This window comes from Sceloporus occidentalis, unplaced genomic scaffold (assembly GCF_023333645.1).
Source record: "Sceloporus occidentalis isolate IW3139 unplaced genomic scaffold, rSceOcc1.0.p SCAF_464, whole genome shotgun sequence".
In the NCBI taxonomy this organism is placed as follows: Eukaryota; Metazoa; Chordata; class Lepidosauria; order Squamata; family Phrynosomatidae; genus Sceloporus; species Sceloporus occidentalis.
In genome coordinates, this window is record NW_028317444.1 from 104,683 (window position 1) to 128,736 (window position 24,054).

At 41.1% G+C, this 24,054-nt stretch overlaps 1 protein-coding gene across 1 annotated transcript in view; it reads right to left on the reverse strand.

Annotated features, from left to right (window-relative positions):
- Positions 1–355: 355 nt before the first annotated feature.
- Positions 356–24,054, reverse strand: part of LOC149271750 (heme oxygenase 1-like) — a 28,106-nt gene continuing 4,407 nt past the window's right edge. The window contains exons 2-5 of the mRNA XM_089507146.1: positions 9,599–9,716; positions 7,483–7,974; positions 3,361–3,445; positions 356–459 (exon numbers count right to left, since the gene is read on the reverse strand). Of these exons, the coding sequence (XP_089363272.1) occupies positions 356–459; positions 3,361–3,445; positions 7,483–7,974; positions 9,599–9,716 (799 nt within the window). The remainder of the gene's footprint in view (positions 460–3,360; positions 3,446–7,482; positions 7,975–9,598; positions 9,717–24,054) is intronic.

Sequence of the window (24,054 nt, forward strand, 5' to 3'; positions counted from 1 at the left end):
ATTTGCAAATAGAGAGGTTGGAAAGGGCGCATAAGGACACGATGCTGGCTGCTGATTTTGCGCGTCTACTCGCACTCCGAGCGGAACTCGCTGCTATCCTTAATGCCCAGGCTCAGAGATCTTTCGCTAGCCTTAAGGCCATCTTTTATGAACACGGTAACAAGCCGGGGAAATACTTGGCCCGCGCTCTGCGCCGGAGACGCCAACTTTCCTATATACCCAAAATTCGTTCTACTGGGGGCACCTTGCCGTCGGAAATCGCGCTCGAATTTGTGGCCTTTTATTCTAACCTATACAACCGTTCTCCTACGCATGACTCCTCTGGTGATGCGTAGGCGCGTAGCTTGGCTATTTCTCAATATTTGTCCCGATACTTGCCCCGTCGCCTGCCCCCGTCGGATTCTGAGCAGTTGGAGGTTCCGATCTCTCTGGATGAACTGTCCAGGGCACTTAAGCTTTCTAAATCCGGTAAATGTCCGGGCCCGGATGGTCTATCCTTACCCTACTATAGAACGTTTTTTGACATTTTGGGTCCCCACTTGATTTCTGTGTTCAATTCTATTTTGAAGGGGGAATGCTTTCATCCCCATACTTTGGCGGCTACGATAGCAGTGATTCCGAAGGAGGGGAGGGACGCAGATCTCTGCGGTAGCTATAGGCCTATCTCCCTGTTGAATGTGGATCTGAAGCTATTCTCAAAGATTTTGGCTATGCGTTTGGGTAGGTTCCTCCCGGCATTGATCCATCCTGATCAATCGGGCTTCGTGTCTGGCAGGGAATGCAGGGATGGGACTCTCCGTGCTGTGAATCTTATTCACTTGGCTAAGCGTTCGGGGACTGGCTCTGTCCTGCTTTCTACGGATGCCGAAAAAGCTTTTGACCGGCTCGACTGGACATTTATGCTCGCGGTGCTCCGGGAGGTGGGGTTGGGTCCTCATATGATGGGTTGGGTATCGGCTTTGTATTCTAAGCCTTCTGCTAGGGTTCGCATTAATGGTGTGCTTTCCCCCTCGTTTCCTATCTCCAACGGCACTAGGCAGGGCTGCCCGCTCTCCCCAATGCTCTTTGTCCTTTCTCTAGAACCCTTTCTGGAGGCGGTACGTGCTAATCCGAATATTTCAGGGGTCTTGTGTGGCGGCATACAGCATAAAACGGTAGCTTTTGCGGACGACATGTTATTTACGCTTACGACTCCCCGCATTTCGCTCCCTGTGCTTCTGGATGAATTTCGGCTTTATGGTGGTCTTTCTAATTTGAAAGTTAACTTAGCAAAATCTGAGATATTGAACATTTCCCTTCCTAGGGCGGAGGTGGACTCCTTGACCTCCTCCTTCCCCTTCCGATGGTGTGCTCAAGCACTGCGACACCTGGGGGTCTGGTTGACTGTAGACTTCTCTCTTTTATATAGGTTCAATTTTCCCCCTTTGCTGGATACGATTCGCCGGGACCTTCGATCATGGGGGTCCTTGATTGTTTCTTGGGTTGGTAGAGTTAACGCTCTTAAAATGAACGTTCTTCCCCGCATATTGTATCTTTTGCAGGCCTTACCAATAGTTCTGCCGAGGTCCTTCTTCTCGACGTTGCAATCGCTGTTTCTTTCATTTATTTGGGCGAAAAAATCCCCTAGGTTGGCCATGGCTTTATTGCAGAGACCCAAGGTGGAAGGGGGTCTGGGGTTACCTTGCCTCCGTTCTTATTACTCTGCTTGCCATCTCTTGAGATCTCTGGAGTGGACGTATCGCCCTTCCCATAAGTTGTGGGTGTCTTTGGAGGCGTGTGCCTGCTCGGTACCGATACAGGTGCTTACCTGGCTGGTTCCGTCAGTGGCTCGGAGGCAGGTGGAGGATAATCCTTTTGTTTTAGCAACCTTGCAGGTTCTACACTCTGTCTCTCGCAAGTGCCGGCTGCTGACTTACCCCTCGCCCAAGACTCCACTTCATTATAACCCGGACTTTCCCCCGGGTGTGTCCGGGGGTGCTTTCTTGGGATCAACATCCCACGACTCTCCAACACTATGCTCCTATATGCAAGGTCATAGGCTCCGGCCCCTTTCTGTCCTTTTCCCTATGGCTGCCCCCACCGCTCTTCAGGTTCTCCAATACCTGCAGTTGCGCGATTATGTTGCTTCCATTCCACAGAAACATCACCTTCTTAGGGAACTCACCCCCTTTGAGGCGTTGCACTCCAGGGATGCACTACCTCCCCATGGCATTTCTTTACTGTACCAGTTGCTGTTGCGCGTCGATGGTCTCCCTCTGCCAGCTTATGTGGGTAAATGGGAGACGGAGCTTGCTATCTCGCTTACTGCGGCGCAGTGGGGCAAGATTTTTACTTTGACACACGGTTGTTCCCTTAACTCTAGATCCCAGGAGCTGTCATTCAAATTTTTGTCGCGTTGGTATCGTACGCCGACCAGATTGCATGCTATGTTTCCTGATCGTTCGAGCGCGTGTTGGAGGTGTGGGCAGTCGGTGGGGATGGTGCTTCATATTTGGTGGGACTGTCCTCTGATTGTCCCTTTTTGGAAAACTATTCATGGTATCCTTCATCGTTTTACCGATTCCCCACCTCCTTTTGCCCCTGCTAATTATCTGCTGCATCTCACCTCCCTTCCGGTCTCCGTGTACAGGCGCTCCGTGGTCAGGCATCTGCTCACTGAAGCTAAAGCCCTGATCCCCCTACACTGGGGAGAGACGTCTCCGCCTTCTATACGGGAATGGGTGCTGCGGGTTGAGAATGTTAGGGAACTGGAGGAGCTGGTGGCCAGGTCCGATAGTCTTGGTGAAAGGCATTGTCGTACCTGGTTTTACTGGTCCCAGTTCCTGGCGGACCCCTCCTCTCAGCTTCTATTGTGCTGATTTCTCATTATTGTTTGGCTGGCTTGACTAGGCTGCTTTCGTACTTACCGTTCTTGTTCTGTGGCCTCTCCTGCGGTGTCAGGACTTTGAGATGTATCACTGTTCATATCAGCGATGTGCCCCCCACCTCCCCCCTCCCCTTCCTCCATGTCTTCCTCCTGTTTTGTATACTTGTTGAAAAACGAAAATAAACTTTGATTTATAAAAAAAAAAAAAAGAAAATCAAACCAATATTTTTTTTCTACATTGTTGATGCTTCTTCCTAGAACTGCTTATGTTACTTTAGTTTACATGATTAATCATCTATATTTATAATAAAATTACATTTTACGTAACCACAATTTTTAATACAAAAACATGCAACACACTTATATGGTACTTATATTATAATTTTAATGGGAAGTGTATATTACTTTTACAACCTTGCCAGGCAGCCTTTGGTTGTATTGTAACAACTTCAGCTCTATTCAGTAGTTGATAAGAAATCACTGGCTTGTCTTACCATTTACTCTGTTGGGTACTCTGTTTCTTAACATTGAAATTTCAGTTTTCATATACTCTGATAAATTCTGCAGTTCTTCAAAAACCTGAGAAACAATGAAAGTACAATAATTCATACAAACACTTTACAGACTACCAAATTGTTCCCCCACATACATAAATAAACACAACATTAACCAGTTTTTCCTTGATGCATACCTCATGTATGTTAGAATATTAGCATTCTTATAGTATATCCAGTAGCGTACCTAGCGGGGGGGGGGGCGGTCTGCATCGGGTGCCGCTCATCAGGGGGGTGCCAACTTGCCGGCACCCCTCCAGAGACGGACCCCTACCGGCTTAAAATTACTCAAGGGAGCCGGAGGTCTGTTAAAGACCTCTGATACTGCTCCCTTGCGATCCGCGCGGCAACAGCTGCTGTGCACCGGGGTTTGTTGTCAGATCCCGGCACACAACACTGAAGCCGCGCCCACCGCTGTCCGTGCCCTCGGAACCCGGAAGAAGACAGAAGAAGCAGAGCGAAGAGGAAGAAAAGTAGCTGATTGGTGTAAGAAGAAAAGAAGAAAGGTAGGAAATCAGTGAGAGTGACAGTAAGAGTGGATTGGTATGTGTGGATTGGTAAATGTGGATTGGTAAGTGTGGATTGGTAAGTGTGGAATCTGTGGATTGGTATGTGTGGATTGGTAAATGTGGATTGGTATGTGTGCATCCACAGATTCCACACATACCAATCCAGATTTACCAATCCACAGATTCCACACATACCAATCCACACATAATAATCCACAGATTCCACACATACCAATCCACAGATACCAATCCACACATACCAATCCACACATACCAATCCACACATACCAATCCACAGATTATCTGTGGATTTGTAAATGTGGATTGGTAAATGTGGATTGGTATGTGTGGAATCTGTGGATTGGTAAATCTGGATTGGTATGTGTGGAATCTGAGGATTGGTATGTGTGGATTGGTATGTGTGGATTGGTAAATGTGGAATCTGTGGATTGGTAAATCTGGATTGGTATGTGTGGAATTTGAGGATTGGTATGTGTGGATTGGTATATGTGGAATCTGTGGATTGGTATGTGTGGCTTGGTAAATGTGGATTGGTATGTGTGGATTGGTATGTGTGGATCCACAGATTCCACACATACCAATCCAGATTTACCAATCCACAGATTCCACACATACCAATCCACATTTACCAATCCACACATACCAATCCACAGGTATGTGTGGATTGGTAAATGTAGATTGGTATGTGTGGAATCTGTGGATTGGTAAATCTGGATTGGTATGTGTGGAATCTGAGGATTGGTATGTGTGGATTGGTATGTGTGGATTGGTAAATGTGTGATAGTGATGGGTGTTATGCTGTACCATTTCCAATGTCTTTTTCATTCTATAATTATGCTCTAAAGTACATCATAACTCCCATCACTCTATACTGTTCCATACAGTGGTAGAGCTGGGAGACAGAGGCCTTGCACCCCCACCGCAGGACTCCTGAAAGGTAAGTGAACTTCAAAGGGGGGAAAGGGTAGATAGTTAGGAGGGGGTAGATAGTTAGGAGGGAGTGAGACGGGGGGATAGGGGTAGATAGGGCAGAAGGGGGTAAGAATGGGTAGATAGAGAGAAAGGAGGGTAGCAAGAATATTGAAATAAAGAGTCAGAATGAGAGAGAGAAAATGAAAGGATTAATGTGTCGATGAATTGTGTGAATGAGTGAGAGAATTAATGAATTTGTGAGAATGCATCAATGAATATGTGTAAATAATTTGTGTGAAAGAATAAATGATTGTGTGAATGAAAGTGAATTAGTGAGTGACTGTAAAAGTGTTTGTTTTAATAATAGGTGTATAGTTGATTTGTCAAAAAGGCAAAGATGGTATAAGCAGGGTGTTTATGGGACAAAAATGGCACAGGCAGGGTGTTTATGGGACAAAGATGGCACAGGTAGCGTGTTTATGGGACAAAGATGGCGTACACTCGGCTGTTTGGGAACAATGCTGACTCATGCTGGGCTATTTGGGGACAAAGATGGCACGTCCTATGTGTGTGTGTAATTTGGGTGCTGGTCAGGTTCTACGTGGGCAATGTGGACGCCTGCTTTGGGGTGTGCAATCTGTGATATATGCCTGTAATTTAGGGGGTTTTATCTATACCTTTTATTGCTTAGTTTTTATGTGATTTCTAGTTGATCTATACCTGCAATGCTGTTTCCGTACATTATTATTGTATATCTGCAAATACGGGATTTGTATGTCTGATTCTATGCCTCCAGTGCTGAGTTCACATGTAAACAATAATAATAATAACAATATTAATATATATATATATATATATATATATATATGATTGCTAACAACAGTCACACTCCTATCATGCCCAGGCAACCAGTACATGCTAGAACCTGAGTATGCATGGGCATGATAGCTGTTAACAATTATATATATATATATATATATTGCTATTTTATTTTTTTGTCCAATTTTGATGTGTTACTTACTTTTAATAAAAGTGTGAGATTTTTTTTATGGGGTGGGGGGGGTCTTTTTTGGTTTTGGCCAAATAAATGCTGAATTTTTGGTTTCGGTCCAGAATTTTCATTTTGGTGCATCCCTACTAAGCCAGACACTGAAGTGGTAGGCCTATATCACATCAATGTTTGGCTTAGTATATAGTGATATGGGTTATGCTGCACTATTGTCAATGTCTGGCTCAGTGTATAGTGATAGGGATTACGCTGTACCACTGTCAATGTCTGCCTCAGTATATAGTGATAGGTGATATGCTGTACCACTGTCATTGTCTGCCTCAGTATATAGTGATAGGTGTTATGCTCTACCCCGTGAATGTCTGCCTCAGTATATAGTAATAGGTGTAATGCTGTACCCATCAATGTCTGCCTCAGTATATAGTGATAGGGGTTATGCTGTACCCTCGTCAATGTCTGCCTCGGTATATAATGATAGGTGTAATGCTGTACCCCCGTCAATGTCTGCCTCAGTATATAGTGATAGGTGTTATGCTGTACCACCTTCAATGTCTGTGCCAGTATATAACGATAGCAGCTATGCAGTTTTAAAGTGTGTGGGGGGGTGCCACATACAGGATCCGCCCCAGGTGCCAAATACTCTAGGTACGCCCCTGAGTATATCCAAATGTAAAGGCTATTTTACCTCAGTATTATGAAACCCACAAGTACATTATGTTTCCAAGTTATATGTTTTTTTAATTGTAAGCCAGACCATAATATGCATGGATGTACAAAAACCTGTACATTATCTGTGTGTAGCTGACAATAAAACACATACTCTTTATCCAAGTGCTTAGCGTTTGTGTTATATTTAAATATTTTATTGTGTTGTGTGTAATATTTTTTTCAAGTAAAGACAAAAAAAAACATTATCTTAATATCCTATTGGGGCTCCAATGTCGATTTTTTTCTTTTCAAGAGGTCCGCGAAGCAAAAAGTATTTGCCTCTGTATTTGTATTTGATCCCTGTATTTCAATGAACTGAGCAGAGTTTTTCAGAAAAAAACTAGGTGTTACTGTACATGCTCACAATTCCTGATTCCCTTCCAGGATTGAACCCTGCTTTCATTCTTTTGGCATACTAAAAGCTTCTAAGCAAGTTAATGGCCCTCTACACTAAAAGGCAAATGTTTGTCTCTCCAGTCGACCTTGTTATTCCAGAGGTGGACAGAGATGTCTCTTCTACGCAGCATTTGCCACTCTAGTTGGCTGCCATAGTTGCCGATATTATGCAGATGGCCAACTTCCAATGTATAATATGCAGCCTAACTAGGAAATATGAAAAGCCTGATACCAGCTACAAAATGAATTTTGCGAGACAAAAATAATTATTGTTTCTGTCCATATCATAATAAAATGCAGAATTCATGCTCATAGACATACCATTGTTTCTCTCTATGGATAAATCCTCTGGATAAATCTGAGGAAGTTGGGTCTCCATCCAATATCCATGCTAAATATGTATTGTGTATTATTTGTCCACCAGTAAAACATAAATTGTCTCCCAATATATAGTTATAAACATAATATTGTTGCTTATCTAAACTTCAACAGTGATCTCTCTCGTACCTTCACATTAAGCAAAAAGGCTTTTTTTGCTTCTTCTAAGACTCGTTGCTTGGTACCTATGTCCATTTCAATGGAATTCATGCGAGAACGATATAGTTGTTTGAATTTTGTTGCACTGGAAACATGGTCAAACGTAAAGAAAGCCAGCCCTTCGCCTGTCGCTGGAAGTTGAAAGGTTTTCTGAGCAATCTTTTTTAGAACCTGTCCTCCTGACAGGTCACCCAAGTAACGTGTATATGCATGGGCTACTAGAAGCTCTGGCTGCTTTTGGCCAACATGATAAATCCGGTTCACATAATTCTTTGTGGACTGTGGACACAATATCTTGTTCTTCCACTGTGGTCCATACAAATACTCAAGATCCTGTTCCAATGCATACTTGCGATGGAGCTCCAAGGGAAAATAAAGTGGGGCAAAGACTGAATTTTCTTTATTCCTGTCAATCTCCTCCTCTAGAGCTTCATAAACAAAATATAGGGAGGACATAACTAGCTGAAAGACAAGAAGTTACACTAAAGGTTAAAATGCTTAGTCAGCCACTCAAAACACATCCTTATTCATCATAATGATCACAAATCATAATATAAACCTATAATTTTGGTTTATAGGGCACAAATTGATGTAGTAATTGCCAGTACGTGAGGACCTGAAAATCTGTATTATATTTACACACAAGGAAAGGCCTGTGATATAACAGTAGGATGAAGTATACATTATAGTTTGCACAGTTAATAACTTGGTGCAAGGAAGTACCTGCCTTTAAGTGCAAAACAACATTCAATGTTTCCATTAAGCTACCAAGAATGTAAGCTGGGTGTTCTCCCTACCAAGCACCGGAATGCTCTATGTTCATGTCACTGTTGACCTAGATGACATTAAGTTAAGGGAACGTAGATGTGTGTTCTCAGTTTCTGTGTACATGGAACCTGCAGGATCCCTGGTGGTGCCTTCAGACTGAAGTCAGGAAGATATTGCTGGCAATATTCTTAATTATACCTAATTATTACTGATTCATGTCAGTAAGGCGAGTCAGGAAGGCAGTTTGATTTAGGCAAACATTAACTTTCAATATTATTTTTGGTTTATGTGGTGTAGACAAGTATTCTCTTTAGGATATCAGTAGATTTATGGGGTGTTCCTGAAGTGATTAGTGTATTCAACAGAAAAGGGAATCTGCTTATACATAGTAAATACGTAAAACGTCTTTTAAATTATCTCTGAGACAGAAAGGGGTATTCTCTGAACCCCTACACACTTATTAGACTCTTAATAGGGACCACATGGGGTGGGCGGCAGCATTTGTAACAATACCCCTTTCTGTCTCACTAAAGATTTTTACCTTTCGCTCAAAGCAGCAAGGTGAATTGTTCAGTGTAGGACTCGCCTAAGAGGTTTGCCGTGAGGTGGCAGGCGAGCTTCCACTTTAAATGGCCATTGGAGTAAAAACTAAAAAACCTCAATTTGTCTAAATAAGCATAGGGATTTGAGATAGTTACCTGCGCGCTTTTTTGGTGTTTATTCTATGCATATTGGGCTGATGAATACTATAGCCATTGCTGCCGCCCAAGAGTGATGGGAGTTTCAGCAAAGGGCTTTCTTCTATGTGTTTTTATTTCAATTTTGTATGTCACAGCCAGGATCCAAATGCTGCTGCCCACCCCATGTGGTCCCTATTAAGGGCTAATAAGTGTGTAGGGGTTTAGAGAATACCCCTTTCTGTCTCATTAAGAGAGTTTTACCTTTAGCTCAAAGTAGCAAGGTGAATTGTTTAGTGTAGGACACGCCTAAGAGGTTTTCCCGTGACGTAGCAGGCGAGCTTTCACTTTAAATGGCTATTGGAGTGAAACTAAAAAAATTGTCTAAATAAGCATAGTGATTTGGGATAGTGTGCAGGTAACTATCTTTTTTGGTTTTTAGTCTTATACATTATAAAATAAAATTAAATATATTCATGACATACAGTGTGAAAATCTACAATATATTCATCTAAAATATTTTAAATAGCATTTATAGTAACTGTAGTATGTATTTAATGGAAATAATCACAGAAACTTCTTTGCTTACTAGCCACATAAGATGCACCTCAAAAATAAAGGTTTAGGACTCAGATTCCTACCTTGAATTCATTTAATGAGACTAGCCCTTTCTGGAATTTCTTCATTAGTGCTGTGTTCTCGGCTTCCTCGTGGACTTCTTTTGTTGCCTCTTTTAAAGCTTCAGACAACTCCTTAGTGCTAGTTAATGGATACAATAACAAGCTTAGAGTGATTTATAGACATGTTAATTGAATCAAGCAATTCCCCAAAACACCATTTCTATGCTAAGTAGTGCAAACTGTGGGAAGTCTTGTGTGAGCAATCTGGGAGCTCAGACTAGTCCTGTGTGCATGCAATCTAGGTACTGGGGCAAGTCATATGCGTGCAAGGTACAAGGGTTGGCTTTTTAGGTTGCCCACAATTTAGGGTTTCCATGCATTATTTATTTTATCTGTACCGTCAATGCCGAGATTCCAAATCATTTTAAATTGATCTATACCTGCAGGGATGAGGTTGTGTCTTATTCAGCTGATCTATAACTGCAATTCTATGTTTCCATGTGTTGTTTATTTGATCCATACCTGAACAAAATGGGTGAGGAAAAGAGTCGTGGCAAAGTAAAGGAGGGGACATGTGGACACTGAGGTTATGACAAGGGACAGACAGGGCACCTTAACACTTAAGGCCAGCCCTGATCACTACCCACACATCCATTTGCACTATTAATTTACTCAACATTAACCTCTTCAGTCCCCTATGGACATACCGGTACGTCCATAGAACACATTGCAAGAAACCCTTATGGACGTACCAATACGTCCTGACCTTCTTGCATTGACATTGACGTCTTCTCGTTTGACAGCCTGGACTCCCCCCTGTCAGCTGCTTCCAGATCTGCTGTAATGGCTGCCGGCGCGAGCGCTGGAAAGCTGTTTAAAATGCTCTATCACACGATCGGACATTCCCTTCCGGGTGACGTCAGCAGTAAGGACAAGATATCCCCAGTAGGGTCTGTCTAGACCCTGCAGGGATATCCGATCGCTCCAATGAGGCACTGATCACAGACACTGTGATTCCCGATGCAAGTCTATGGAGACTTGCATGGAGATCACAGTGTGATCGGTGCAGACCATGGTGAGAAACCAAACAAAAACAGAAAAAAAGTGTTAGTGATTTAACAAAATAAAAATCACTAAAATAATACAATAAATAATAAAAAAACAAACAATAAAGTGAGCTAAGTGATGTCATTGTTACATCACTGACATAAATAACATGTTCAAAATGTCCCTAAGAGGACCTCTAACCATACTGCACTGATAACAGTGCCATTTAAAAAAAAATAAAAAAAAATAAATTCTAAAAAAGATAATTTAAAAAAAAGAAAAAAAAAACTTACATCCCATTGCCCTAGCACAGGGGTAGGCAGTCTTCGGCTCTCCCATAATGCTCTTAGTCATAATGCTGGCAAAGCATCAAGGGAAATGTAGTTCACAACATCTGGATAGCCGAAGATTGCCTACCCCCTGCCTACAGTGGCGTCGGCAGGGGGGGGCCAGAGGGGGCCATGGCCCCCCCTACATCATGCTGTGCCCCCCGGTGTGCCCCCCCAATTGAAACGCCGGCTTTTTTTTTTTTTTTTAATAGACCCGGAGGAGAGAGTGAAAGGCGCCGAGCGGTTGCTGAGGAATAAGTTCTCAGCAACCGTTCGGCGCCTCTCACTCTTCTCCGCGACCGCGAGGCCTCTTCCTGGTTCACAGTGCCGGCATTTCAAGCCGAGCGCCGGTATATGTCGTCATATCCAGCGCCCAGCAGTGAAGCCGGCAGAACCAGGGATACAGAGACCTCGCGATCTCACCGCTGGACAAGCCCAAGGTAAGTGAACTTCAAAGGGGGGGGGTTAGAAAGTTAGGAGGGGGTTAGAGAGTCAGAAGAGGTAGATAGGAAGTGAGAAGGGGTAGATAAGGATAGATTGGGAGGGAGAGGGGGTAGATAGGATAGATTGGGAGGGAGAGGGGGTAGATGGGATAGATTGGGAGGGAGAGGGGGGTAGATGGGATAGATTGGGAGGGAGAGGGGGGTAGATGGGATAGATTGGGAGGGAGAGGGGGGTAGATGGGATAGATTGGGAGGGAGAGGGGGGTAGATGGAATAGATTGGGAGGGAGAGGGGGTAGATTGGGAGGGAGATGGGGGTGGATGGGATACATTGGGAGGGAGAGGGGATAGTTAGGATTGATTGGGAGGGAGAGGGGGTAGATAGGATAGATTGGGAGGGAGAGGGGGGTACATAGGATAGATTGGGAGGGAGAGGGGGGTACATAGGATAGATTGGGAGGGAGAGGGGGGTACATAGGATAGATTGGGAGGCAGATGTGGTAGATAGAGAGGCAGTTGTGGTAGATAGGGAGGGAGAGGGGGTAGATAGGATAGATTGGGAGGGAGAGGGGGTAGATAGGATAGATTGGGAGGGAGAGGTCTTTATGGGACAAAAATGGTGTACGTTCAGCTGTTTGGGGACAAAGTTGACATAATGTGTAACTTAGGTGCTGGTCAGGTTCTATGTGGGCAGTGTGGACACCAGGGTTGGCTTTGGGGTGTGTGACCAGTGATCTATGCCTGTAATTTAGGGGGTTTTATCTATACCTTTAATGCAGAGTTTATATGTAATTTCCAATTGATTTATATCTGCAAAGCTGGGTTTTGTGTCATTCTGTTCATCTGTATCGGCTATATTTCCATACATTATTAATGTTTACCTGCAAATATAGGATTTGCATGTCTTATTCAGTTGATCAATACCTGGAGTGCTGTTTCCATGTGTTGATTATTTGATCTAAACCTTCAGTGCTGAGTGTACATGTGAATTCCAGTTGATATATACCTGCAATGCTGGGTTTGTGTGTTCTGTTGGTTTATACCTGCAATGCTATGTTTCCATACATTATTTATGTATACCTGCAAATACAAGTTTTTTTTAAATCTCATTCAGTTGCGTGTGCTGTTTCCATGTGTTGTTTATTTGATCTATACCTGAACTACAGGGTGTAAGTAAAAGAGCGCTATGGTTTAGTGAATGAGGGGACAAAGGGACTCTGGGGATGATCACAGGGGAGAGGACCACTCAATGTCACGGTGCAGTCAGAAGGAGGGAACACTGCACTGACTCTCGCTGTCTTCCCCTGATCTGCATTCAGTGTGGCAAATATATTGGCAGCAGGGTCTAATATTAATATATATTGGCAGCAGGGTCTAATATTAATATATATTGGCTGCAGGGGCTAATATTAATATATATCGGAAGCTGGGACTAATGTTTATATATATCGGCAGCAGGGGCTAATATTAATATATATTGGCTGCAGGGCCTATTATCAATAAATATTGGCTGCAGGGACTAATACTATATATCGGCAGTAGGGGCTAATATTAATATATGTTGGCAGCAGGGTATAATTTCTATGTATATCGGCAGCAGGGTATAATATAAGTATGTATCCGCAGCAGGGGCTAATATTAATATATATCCGCAGCAGGGGTTAATATTAATATATATCGGAAGCAGGGTGTAATATTTCTATATATCTGCAGCAGGGTCTAATATTTATATATATCGTCAGCAGGGGCTAATATTAAAGAATGAAAAATAACTGTCAATTTAGCTGTTATTTTGAAATCATATTTTAATCACAGTCTTTACTTCAAAGAGATAAGTGCATATTATGTAGTTAAAAATGCACGTCTAACGTCTGTGTGTGTATATATATATATATATATATATATATATATATATATATATATATATATAGTGTATATGTACCGTTTTATAATTGGCCCCCCTACTTTGGTCCCTGGCCCCCCATGTGCCCCCCTAAATATGAAACCTGGAGACGCCACTGCCTGCCTAGCACAGGGCTTGACAAATTTGTTGTGAATCTAGGCGCCAGCTAAAAAAGTTAGGAGCCAGGATTTTTTTTTTAAACTAACAGTCGGTTAGGAGTGATCTGATCATCATCAGCCCGCTTACTAAAATCACAGCATTTGACCTGGAAGCACCCTGGACTTTCAGGTCAGTGCTGGTTTGTTTTTTTTGGTTTTTTTTATTATTATTATTATTTTTTTTAACGCTTCCAATGCTGATGTTCCATTGGAGCACAGCATTGACTGATATTTAGTCCCCACAAGCTTGTGGGGACAAATGTTAACCCCTGCAATGCCACGAATGTGTTATACAAAATTGTGGAATTAAAGGGGTTAACGCTGCACTGTCGCTCTCATGGAGCGATCAGGCAGCAGGGGGGTGTTGGGGCTGGTCTCCACACTCATGTGGAGACCAAATAACCCTCTCCCCCTGTCCCTGAAGCTGCCTCTGGCAGCTGGGACGCAATTGCTGGTCTATAGACCAGCCATTGCAGGGGGAGTCTCTTTGATGACTGCTGTAGGCTTCCATGCCTACAGGAGTCATCACAGGGCTTGTGGGGGCTCGTTTTTGCTGTTGCTGGCCTGCCTGGGCTTTCAGGCAGACCACCAGCAGCAGAGCCCCGTACTAAACGGGAATTAACCCGTAAAATGAATTGAAGGCATTGAAGGGGTTAACGCTGCACCTTCGCTCTCATGGAGCGATCAGGCAGCAGGGGGGTGTTGTGTCAGGTCCCAATCAACACTCAACCTCCTTTCCTGAAGATGCCTGTGGCAGCTGAAAACGCGATTGCAGGTTTTCATGCAATCGCGGTTTCAGCCTACAGAATCACTCCGTGGGAGTGATCTCAGGCTCGGGGGCGGGCCCTGAGTGGCTGTGCTGTCTGCCCAGACTCCTGGGCAGACAGCAGCGCCCCCCGCGATCACAGGCTGACAAACACCTAGGCGCCAGGACAAAATTCTGAGTCGCCGTGGCGACCTGGCGCCTGGGATTTGTCGAGCCCTGGCCTAGCACAACATCTAAAAGGTATAACCCCCTGTCCCCTTCACACACCCCAAACCCGTTAAGCCATAGGTATGAAAAATAGTACCCTATAGGGTACTATATGTAAGGGATGGATATGACCTTCTAGAAGAAGAAAAAAAATAAGGATGTGGGGTATTTCTGTAATCCGGAGATGCAGCTAAATAATTTTGGCAAGGTTTCTCTGCCGTAACACATACCCTGTGCAATAAAAATCAACACAGGAGTCTTGGTGAAAAAAAAGTGCAGGAAATAATTTCTGTGGCCACCTTTGACAGTGAATGGTGGCCAAAAAGCTACATGAAAAGTGCCCAAATACCCCTGATAGGATAGTCTGGGTTGGCTGCTTTACAGATATATATATACCTTTGTGGGTATTTTTGGTTTATTTATTTAAAATTAGAGTTGCAATCCCATCATACCTAATGTAAAAATTCTACGGCTTTGTACAAAATAATGTACACCTTATAGTGTGTCCCCTATAAGTGCTGGGAAAGTATGGACATTCTATATAAATTAGGTGTTTCTGAAATTAGGACACCTGAATGATAACGTTGGAGGCGATTTTCTGCCACCTCACCTAATTTTGTGAGGTTTCAGAAGGGAAAATATATAAAAATAGTTTTTTTTCTAATTTTCGCTATTTTTTTCTAAATTTCTGATTCCAAATCTTCAGCTAATTATCTAACTATGGTATCAAAAGAAAGCTCTATCTCTCCTTGAAAAAACAATATATATAGTTTACGTGGGTACACTATTTGCAGGAAAGGGGAATAATCTCTGAACCGACATACCGCAAAAATGGCAAAATTGCTCTGGGACTTGAGTTATCAAAAACCCCTGGGACTAAAGGGGTTAAAGAAAGCCCTGGAAATAGTATTTATATATGTGCCAGGTACGTTATGAAGAAACGGTCGGTTAAAGACCGATGACATGCCTGGCACGTTACAGCATTAAATGAGTTTAGAAAGTGACCAAGGGTCTTTCTTTGTTCAGAGCCATTCAGCAGCACCAAAATCTGCTCCAGGGATCCTGTGTGATCCCTCCCCAGGAGATGGACTCCTAATTTAAAAGAGCTTTAAGAGGCTATTAAGGATCAGGGATCCATTCCAATACAATGTAAAAAAAAAAAATATATATATATATAAATATACATAAAAAAGTTTATTTTTATGAGCACTGTGAAAAGTTAAAATACACATGATGTGTCTATTTTTCAAAAAATTTTCAAAAATGTATGGTTTGATGGGGTAAATTGAGTTGGCAGGGTTCAAAGATGTCCCAAATACGACATGGGGCAGGCTGACTAGATGTCAAAATAAAAAAATGGATGGATGGTATCACTGTGCTCAGGAGATGTTGCTGAACACATATTGGGGTGTTGTTTGGCAGTGACATATAACACTTATTTTAAAAAAGGGGAAAAGAAAAGTTTGGCCGCCTTCAAAGATGTCAAAATTCAAATTGAATAACTGAATTGTGCATGTCCCAAATGCAGCCTATTAGCTTCTAAATAACCCATCAAACCCATGCATGGGTAGTATCACTGTACTCGGGAGATGTTGCTAAACACATACTGGGGTGTTGTTTGGAAGTGGCATATACCAGGAGTTGTAAATTTATAGCTGAAGTACAATTTGTACAAAAATGACTACCACAAACTTTGGCAAAGGCTGGTGGTAGAATTAGTGCATGGAAAGAGTTAAAACACTAGCATCTGAAATACCCTGGGGTGTTTAGTTTTCAAAAATATATGGTTTGCACTATAACTTCCAAAAAAAACCATAAAGACTATTACAAAACTCAGGACAAATATTAGAATCTAGTGAGCAGGTTTTTTTTCATTAGCCATTGTAGACCAGTAAAAGATTTTAAGTAAAACTAAAAGTGTGTTTTTTCAATAGTAAATTAGATCATATGATCATAATAATGGTATCTTAAGAAAGACCTTCTTGTCCAAAAAATATATAACTTGTGTGGGTACAGTAAAAACAAGAGGAAAAACAAGAGCACCACAGTCACAAAAGGTACAAAAAGAAAAAAACAGCTCGGTCATTAAGGGGTTAAATGTTCCTACCATACTTCCCTTCTTTTCTCCTAGCTACACATATTGAGCCCCCCCTAGTCTTTCCAGGTCATAAATAAGACTAATTAGACATAAAACTGTTCTGTGTAATTAAAATCCCCTGTATTTTTCCTCCCCCTCTTCCCAATATGTTACCTTCATATTTTGCCCCCCATTAATCACAAGTTACTCACTTCATATTCCATTTCCTAAAAGCTTGTCATTCCTATTTATCTAGTCCCAGTTTTAGGGGACGTACTAAACAGCATATTGGGGATGATGGGATGATTGGCTGCAATGTTCAGCACTATCAATAGGTGTCAGTATACTTTTATATACAGTTTTATAACGGAATCATGGTAAATTATATAGAAATAATAGAAACATTTTAAGTAATCAACATATTGATATAATATGGTACATGTATGTGCAAACACCATATTTTACCTGTTTTGATTGGCACAATATGGGAATATATATTATTATTATTTTTATATGGGGATTATGGGTGGCATATTATAGTTTCACATGCTAAGGAACACATTTGACCCATTTCTGATAAGAATATGGGAATATTATTATTTTTACATGGGGATTATGGGTGGAATATTATAGTTACACATGCTAAGGAACATATTTGACCCATTTCGGATAAAAATATGGGTATACTCATTTTTTTACATGGGAATTATGGGTGGAATATTATATTTACACATGCTAAGGAACACATTTGACCTGTTTTTGATAAGAATATGGCTATAAATATTTTTTTACATGGGGATTATGTGTGGAATATTATAGTTACACATGCTAAGGAACACATTTGACCTGTTTTTGATAAGAATATGGCTATAAATATTTTTTTACATGGGGATTATGGGTGGAATATTATAGTTACAGATGCTAAGGAACATATTTGACCCATTTCTGATAAGAATATGGGAGTATTATTTTTTTATATGGGGATTATGGGTGGAATATTATAGTTTCACATGCCAAGGAACACATTTGACCCATTTCTGGTAAAACGATGGGAATATTATTATTTTTACATGGGGATTATGGATTGAATATCATGGTTACAGATGCCAAGGAACAAATTTGACCTTTTTCTAAAAGGAATATGGGAGTATTATTATTTTTATATGGGGATTATGGGTGGAATATTATAGTTTCACATGCCAAGGAACACATTCGACACATTTCTGATAGGAATATGGGAATATTATTATTTTTACATGGGGATTATGGGTTGAATATCATGGTTACAGATGCCAAGGAACAAATTTGACCTGTTTCGGATAAGAATATGGGTATACTCATTTTTTTACATGGGGATTATGGGTGGAATATTATAGTTACACATGCTAAGGAACATATTTGACCCATTTCTGATAAGAATATGGGTATAATTATTTTTTTACATGGGGATTATGGGTGGAATATTATAGTTACACATGCTAAGGAACATATTTGACCCATTTCTGATAAGAATATGGGTATAATTATTTTTTTACATGGGGATTATGGGTAGAATATTATAGTTTAACATGCCAAGGAACACATTTGACCCATTTCTGATAAGAATATGGGAATATTATTATTTTTACATGGGGATTATGGGTTGAATATCATGGTTACAGATGCCAAGGAACAAATTTGACCTTTTTCTGAAAGGAATATGGGAGTATTATTATTTTTGTATGGGGATTATGGGTGGAATATTATAGTTACACATGCTAAGGAACATATTTGACCCATTTCTGATAAGAATATGGGAGTATTATTATTTTTATATGGGGATTATGGGTAGAATATTATAGTTTAACATGCCAAGGAACACATTTGACCCATTTCTGATAAGAATATGGGAATATTATTATTTTTACATGGGGATTATGGGTTGAATATCATGGTTACAGATGCCAAGGAACAAATTTGACCTTTTTCTGAAAGGAATATGGGAGTATTATTATTTTTATATGGGGATTATGGGTGGAATATTATAGTTACACATGCTAAGGAACATAATTGACACATTTCTGATAAGAATATGAGTATAATTATTTTTTTACATGGGGATTATGGGTGGAATATTATAGTTACACATGCTAAGGAACACATTTGACACATTTCTGATAAGAATATGGGAATATTATTATTTTTACATGTGGATTATGGGTTGAATATCATGGTTAGAGATGCCAAGGAACAAATTTGACCTGTTTCGGATAAGAATATGGGTATACTCATTTTTTTACATGGGGATTATGGGTGGAATATTATAGTTACACATGCTAAGGAACATATTTGACCCATTTCTGATAAGAATATGGGAGTATTATTATTTTTATATGGGGATTATGGGTGGAATATTATAGTTACACATGCTAAGGAACATATTTGACCCATTTCTGATAAGAATATGGCTATAAATATTTTTTACATGGGGAATATGGGTGGAATATTATAGTTACACATGCTAAAGAACATATTTGACCCATTTCTGATAAGAATATGGGTATAATTATTTTTTTACATGGGGATTATGGGTGGAATATTATAGTTACACATGCTAAGGAACACATTTGACCTGTTTTTGATAAGAATATGGGTATACTCATTTTTTACATGGGGATTGTTACACATGCTAAGGAACACATTTGATCTATTTCTGATAAGAATATGGGTGTACTCATTTTTTTACATGGGGATTATGGGAGGAATATTATAGTTACACATGCTAAGTAACACATTTGACCTTTTTCTAAAAGAATATGGCTATAAATATGTTTTTTTTACATGGGGATTATGGTTGGAATATCATGGTTACAGATGCCAAGGAACAAATTTGACCTTTGTCTGATAGGAATATGGGAGTATTATTATTTTTACATGGGGATTATGAGTGGAATATCATGGTTACACATGCTAACACATTTGACCCATTTCTGATAAGAATATGGGTATAATATTTTTTACATGGGGATTATGGGTGGAATATTATAGTTACAGATGCTAAGGAACGTATTTCACCTGTTTCTGATAAGAATATGGGTATAATTATTTTTTACGGGGGGATTATGGGTGGAATATTATGTGTTCCTTAGCATGTGTAACTATAATATTCCACCCATAATCCCCATGTAAAAAAATAATTATACCCATATTCTTATCAGAAACGGGTCAAATATGTTCCTTAGCATGTGTAACTATAATATTCCACCCATATTCCCCATGTAAAAAATATTTATAGCCATATTCTTATCAGAAATGGGTCAAATATGTTCCTTAGCATGTGTAACTATAATAGTCCACCCATAATCCCCATATAAAAATAATAATACTCCCATATTCCTTTCAGAAAAAGGTCAAATTTGTTCCTTGGCATCTGTAACCATGATATTCAACCCATAATCCCCATGTAAAAATAATAATATTCCCATATTCTTATCAGAAATTGGTCAAATGTGTTCCTTGGCATGTTAAACTATAATATTCTACCCATAATCCCCATATAAAAAAATAATACTCCCATATTCTTATCAGAAATGGGTCAAATATGTTCCTTAGCATGTGTAACTATAATATTCCACCCATAATCCCCATATAAAAATAATAATACTCCCATATTCCTTTCAGAAAAAGGTCAAATTTGTTCCTTGGCATCTGTAACCATGATATTCAACCCATAATCCCCATGTAAAAATAATAATATTCCCATATTTTTATCAGAAATGGGTCAAATGTGTTCCTTGGTGTTACTCACCTGCCCTTGGCTCCCATGTTGCCGCAGCAGCCTCCACGCAGGAGAGGGAAACCCCCCGGCCGCGCACGGCCATCTCCGCAGCATCCTCCACGAGGGAGAGGGAGAGGGAGACCCCCCCCTCCAACGCACAGCCACCTCCACGAGGGACAGGGAGACCCCCGTCCACCGCAAGGCCGCTTCCACTACCTTCCTCTGAAGTGCCGCGCAGGAGAGGCAGACCTCCTGGTACACGGCGTCCTGCTGCTGCGCGCACCCTCTAGTGGCGAACTCGCATACTGCGGGAATTTATGAAGGGAGATTACGCCATCCACAAAATGGCCACGATTCACCGACACCGGAAGTGATGTCATGAGGGGCTGATGGGAGATTCAGACTTCCTCTGCGGTTCTCCATTTAAACCCCTCAGACCAGTTTCACCTTGCCTTCTGATGGTCGTCTATGCCTTGTGCTAACACCCAGATAGCGTTTACCTTCTTGATTCCTGTGTTTGACCTCGGCTTGCCTGACTACGTTGTTAACCTGTATCCTGACCTCGGCTTGTTTATCGTTTATCCTGATCTCCTTAATCCTGTCCTGGAGTCCTACCTGACCACGGTGTCTCCAAACTACTTGTATGTGACACTTGGCATGTTAAACTATAATATTCTACCCATAATCCCCATATAAAAATAATAATACTCCCATATTCTTATCAGAAATGGGTCAAATATGTTCCTTAGCATGTGTAACTATAATATTCCACCCATAATCCCCATATAAAAATAATAATACTCCCATATTCTTATCAGAAATGGGTCAAATAAATTCCTTAGCATGTGTAACTATAATATTCCACCCATAATCCCCATGTAAAAAAATGAGTATACCCATATTCTTATCCGAAACAGGTCAAATTTGTTCCTTGGCATCTGTAACCATGATATTCAACCCATAATCCCCATATAAAAATAATAATACTCCCATATTCTTATCAGAAATGTGTCAAATGTGTTCCTTGGCATGTGAAACTATAATATTCCACCCATAATCCCCATGTAAAAAAATGAGTATACCCATATTCTTATCAGAAATGGGTGAAATATGTTTTTTAGCATGTGTTACTATAATATTCCACCCATAATCCCCATGTAAAAAAATAATTATACTCATATTCTTATCAGAAATGTGTCAAATATGTTCCTTAGCATGTGTAACTATAATATTCCACCCATAATCCCCATATAAAAATAATAATACTCCCATATTCCTTTCAGAAAAAGGTCAAATTTGTTCCTTGGCATCTGTAACCATGATATTCAACCCATAATCCCCATGTAAAAATAATAATATTCCCATAGTTTTATCAGAAATGGGTCAAATGTGTTCCTTGGCATGTGAAACTATAATATTCCACCCATAATCCCCATATAAAAAAAATAATACTCCCATATTCTTATCAGAAATGGGTCAAATATGTTCCTTAGCATGTGTAACTATAATATTCCACCCATAATCCTCATGTAAAAAAATAATTATACCCATATTCTTGTCAGAAATGGGTGAAATATGTTCCTTAGCATGTGTAACTATAATATTCCACCCATATTCCCCATGTAAAAAATATTTATAGCCATATTCTTATCAAAAACAGGTCAAATGTGTTCCTTAGCATGTGTAACTATAATATTCCCCCCATAATCCCCATGTAAAAAAATAATTATACCCATATTCTTATCAGAAATGTGTCAAATATGTTCCTTAGCATGTGTAACTATAATATTCCACCCATAATCCCCATATAAAAATAATAATACTCCCATATTCCTTTCAGAAAAAGGTCAAATTTTTTCCTTGGCATCTGTAACCATGATATTCAACTAGGGCTGCAATTAACGATTATTTTCATAATCGATTAGTTGGCCGATTATTTTTCGATTAATCGATGAATCGGATAAAAAAAATGAATGTAAATTTTTCATTTATTTAAAATAATGTAATAAACAAATTATATTAAATACAAACAGCATAATAAAAAAAACTTTGATAAAATGCATTTCTTGCCTTTATTTTGCAACCAGCCAACCCCAATTTATGCACGTTTGAGCCCAGGCTTGCCATGCTGCCTCCCAGACATGCCACGCTGCCTCCCACATATGCCACTCCACGCTGCCCCCCACATATACCACTCCACGCTGCCCCCCACATATGCCACTCCACGCTGCCTCCCACATATGCCACTCCACGCTGCCTCCCACATATGCCACTCCACGCTGCCTCCCACATATGCCATTCCACTCTGCCTCCCAAATATACCACTCCACACTGCCTCCCACATATGCCACTCCACGCTGCCTCCCACATATGCCACTCCACGCTGCCTTCCACATATGCCACTCCACGCTGCCTCCCACATATGCCACTCCACGCTGCCTCCCAAATATACCACTCCACGCTGCCTCCCACATATGCCACTCTGCCTCCCACATATACCACTCTGCGTCCCACATATACCACTCCACTCTGCCTCCCACATATGCCACTCCACGCTGCCTCCCACATATGCCACTCCACGCTGCCTCCCACATATGCCACTCCACGCTGCCTCCCACATATGCCACTCTGCCTCCCACATATGCCACTCCACTCTGCCTCCCAAATATACCACTCCACGCTGCCTCCCACATATGCCACTCCACTCTGCCTCTCACATATGCCACTCCACGCTGCCTCCCAAATATACCACTCCATGCTGCCTCCCACATATGCCACTCCACGCTGCCTCCCACATATGCCACTCCACTCTGCCTCCCACATATGTCACTCCACGCTGCCTCCCACATATGCCACTGTGCCTGATACACCTTATACCCCGATACACCACTCCATCCTCCCCAGACATACCACTCCATCCTCCCCAGACATGCCACACTGCCTCCCAGACATGCCACACTGCCCTCCCCACATATGCCACTCCACTCTACCCCCAGATAAGCCACTCCACTCTACCCCCAGATATGCCACTGTGGCCCCAGATCTGCCTTATACACCCTGATACACCACTCTGTCCTCCCCAGACATGCCACACTGCCCTCCCCACATATGCCTTATATACCCTATATGCCTTATACCCCCAGATATGTCACTCCGTCCTCCCCAGATATGCCTTATACCCCCCAGATATCTCATAGTCCCCTCATAGAGTCACAGACCATACTTTTATAAATAAGTACTGGGTTAATCTTCACTGCCCCCAGGATTTAGATTCCCCTTAGTTTGCCCCCCTTTATCTCTAACTGCACCTTAAGTTAACTTTAATAAATTAATAAAATTAACCCTCAGTCCTCATCATTAAATTAACCCTAAACACCCCATTAACCATAACTGCCCCTAAATTAACCCTAAAGACCCCATCAACCACAGCATCCCCTAAATTAACCCTAAAGACCCCATGAACCACAACAGCCCCTAAATTAACCCTAAACATACCATTAACCAAAACTGCCTCAAATTAACCCCAAACACCCCATTAACCACAGCTGCTCCTAAATTAACCCTAAACACACCATTAACCATAGCTGCCCCTAAATTAACCATAAACACCCTATTAACCATAGCTGCCCCTAAATTAACCCTAAACACCCTATTAACCATAGCTGCCCCTAAATTAACCCTAAACACCCTATTAACCATAACTGTCCCTAAATTAACCCTAAACACCCCATTAACCCTAACTGCCCCTAAATTAACCCTAAACACCCCATTAACCATAACTGCCCCTAAAT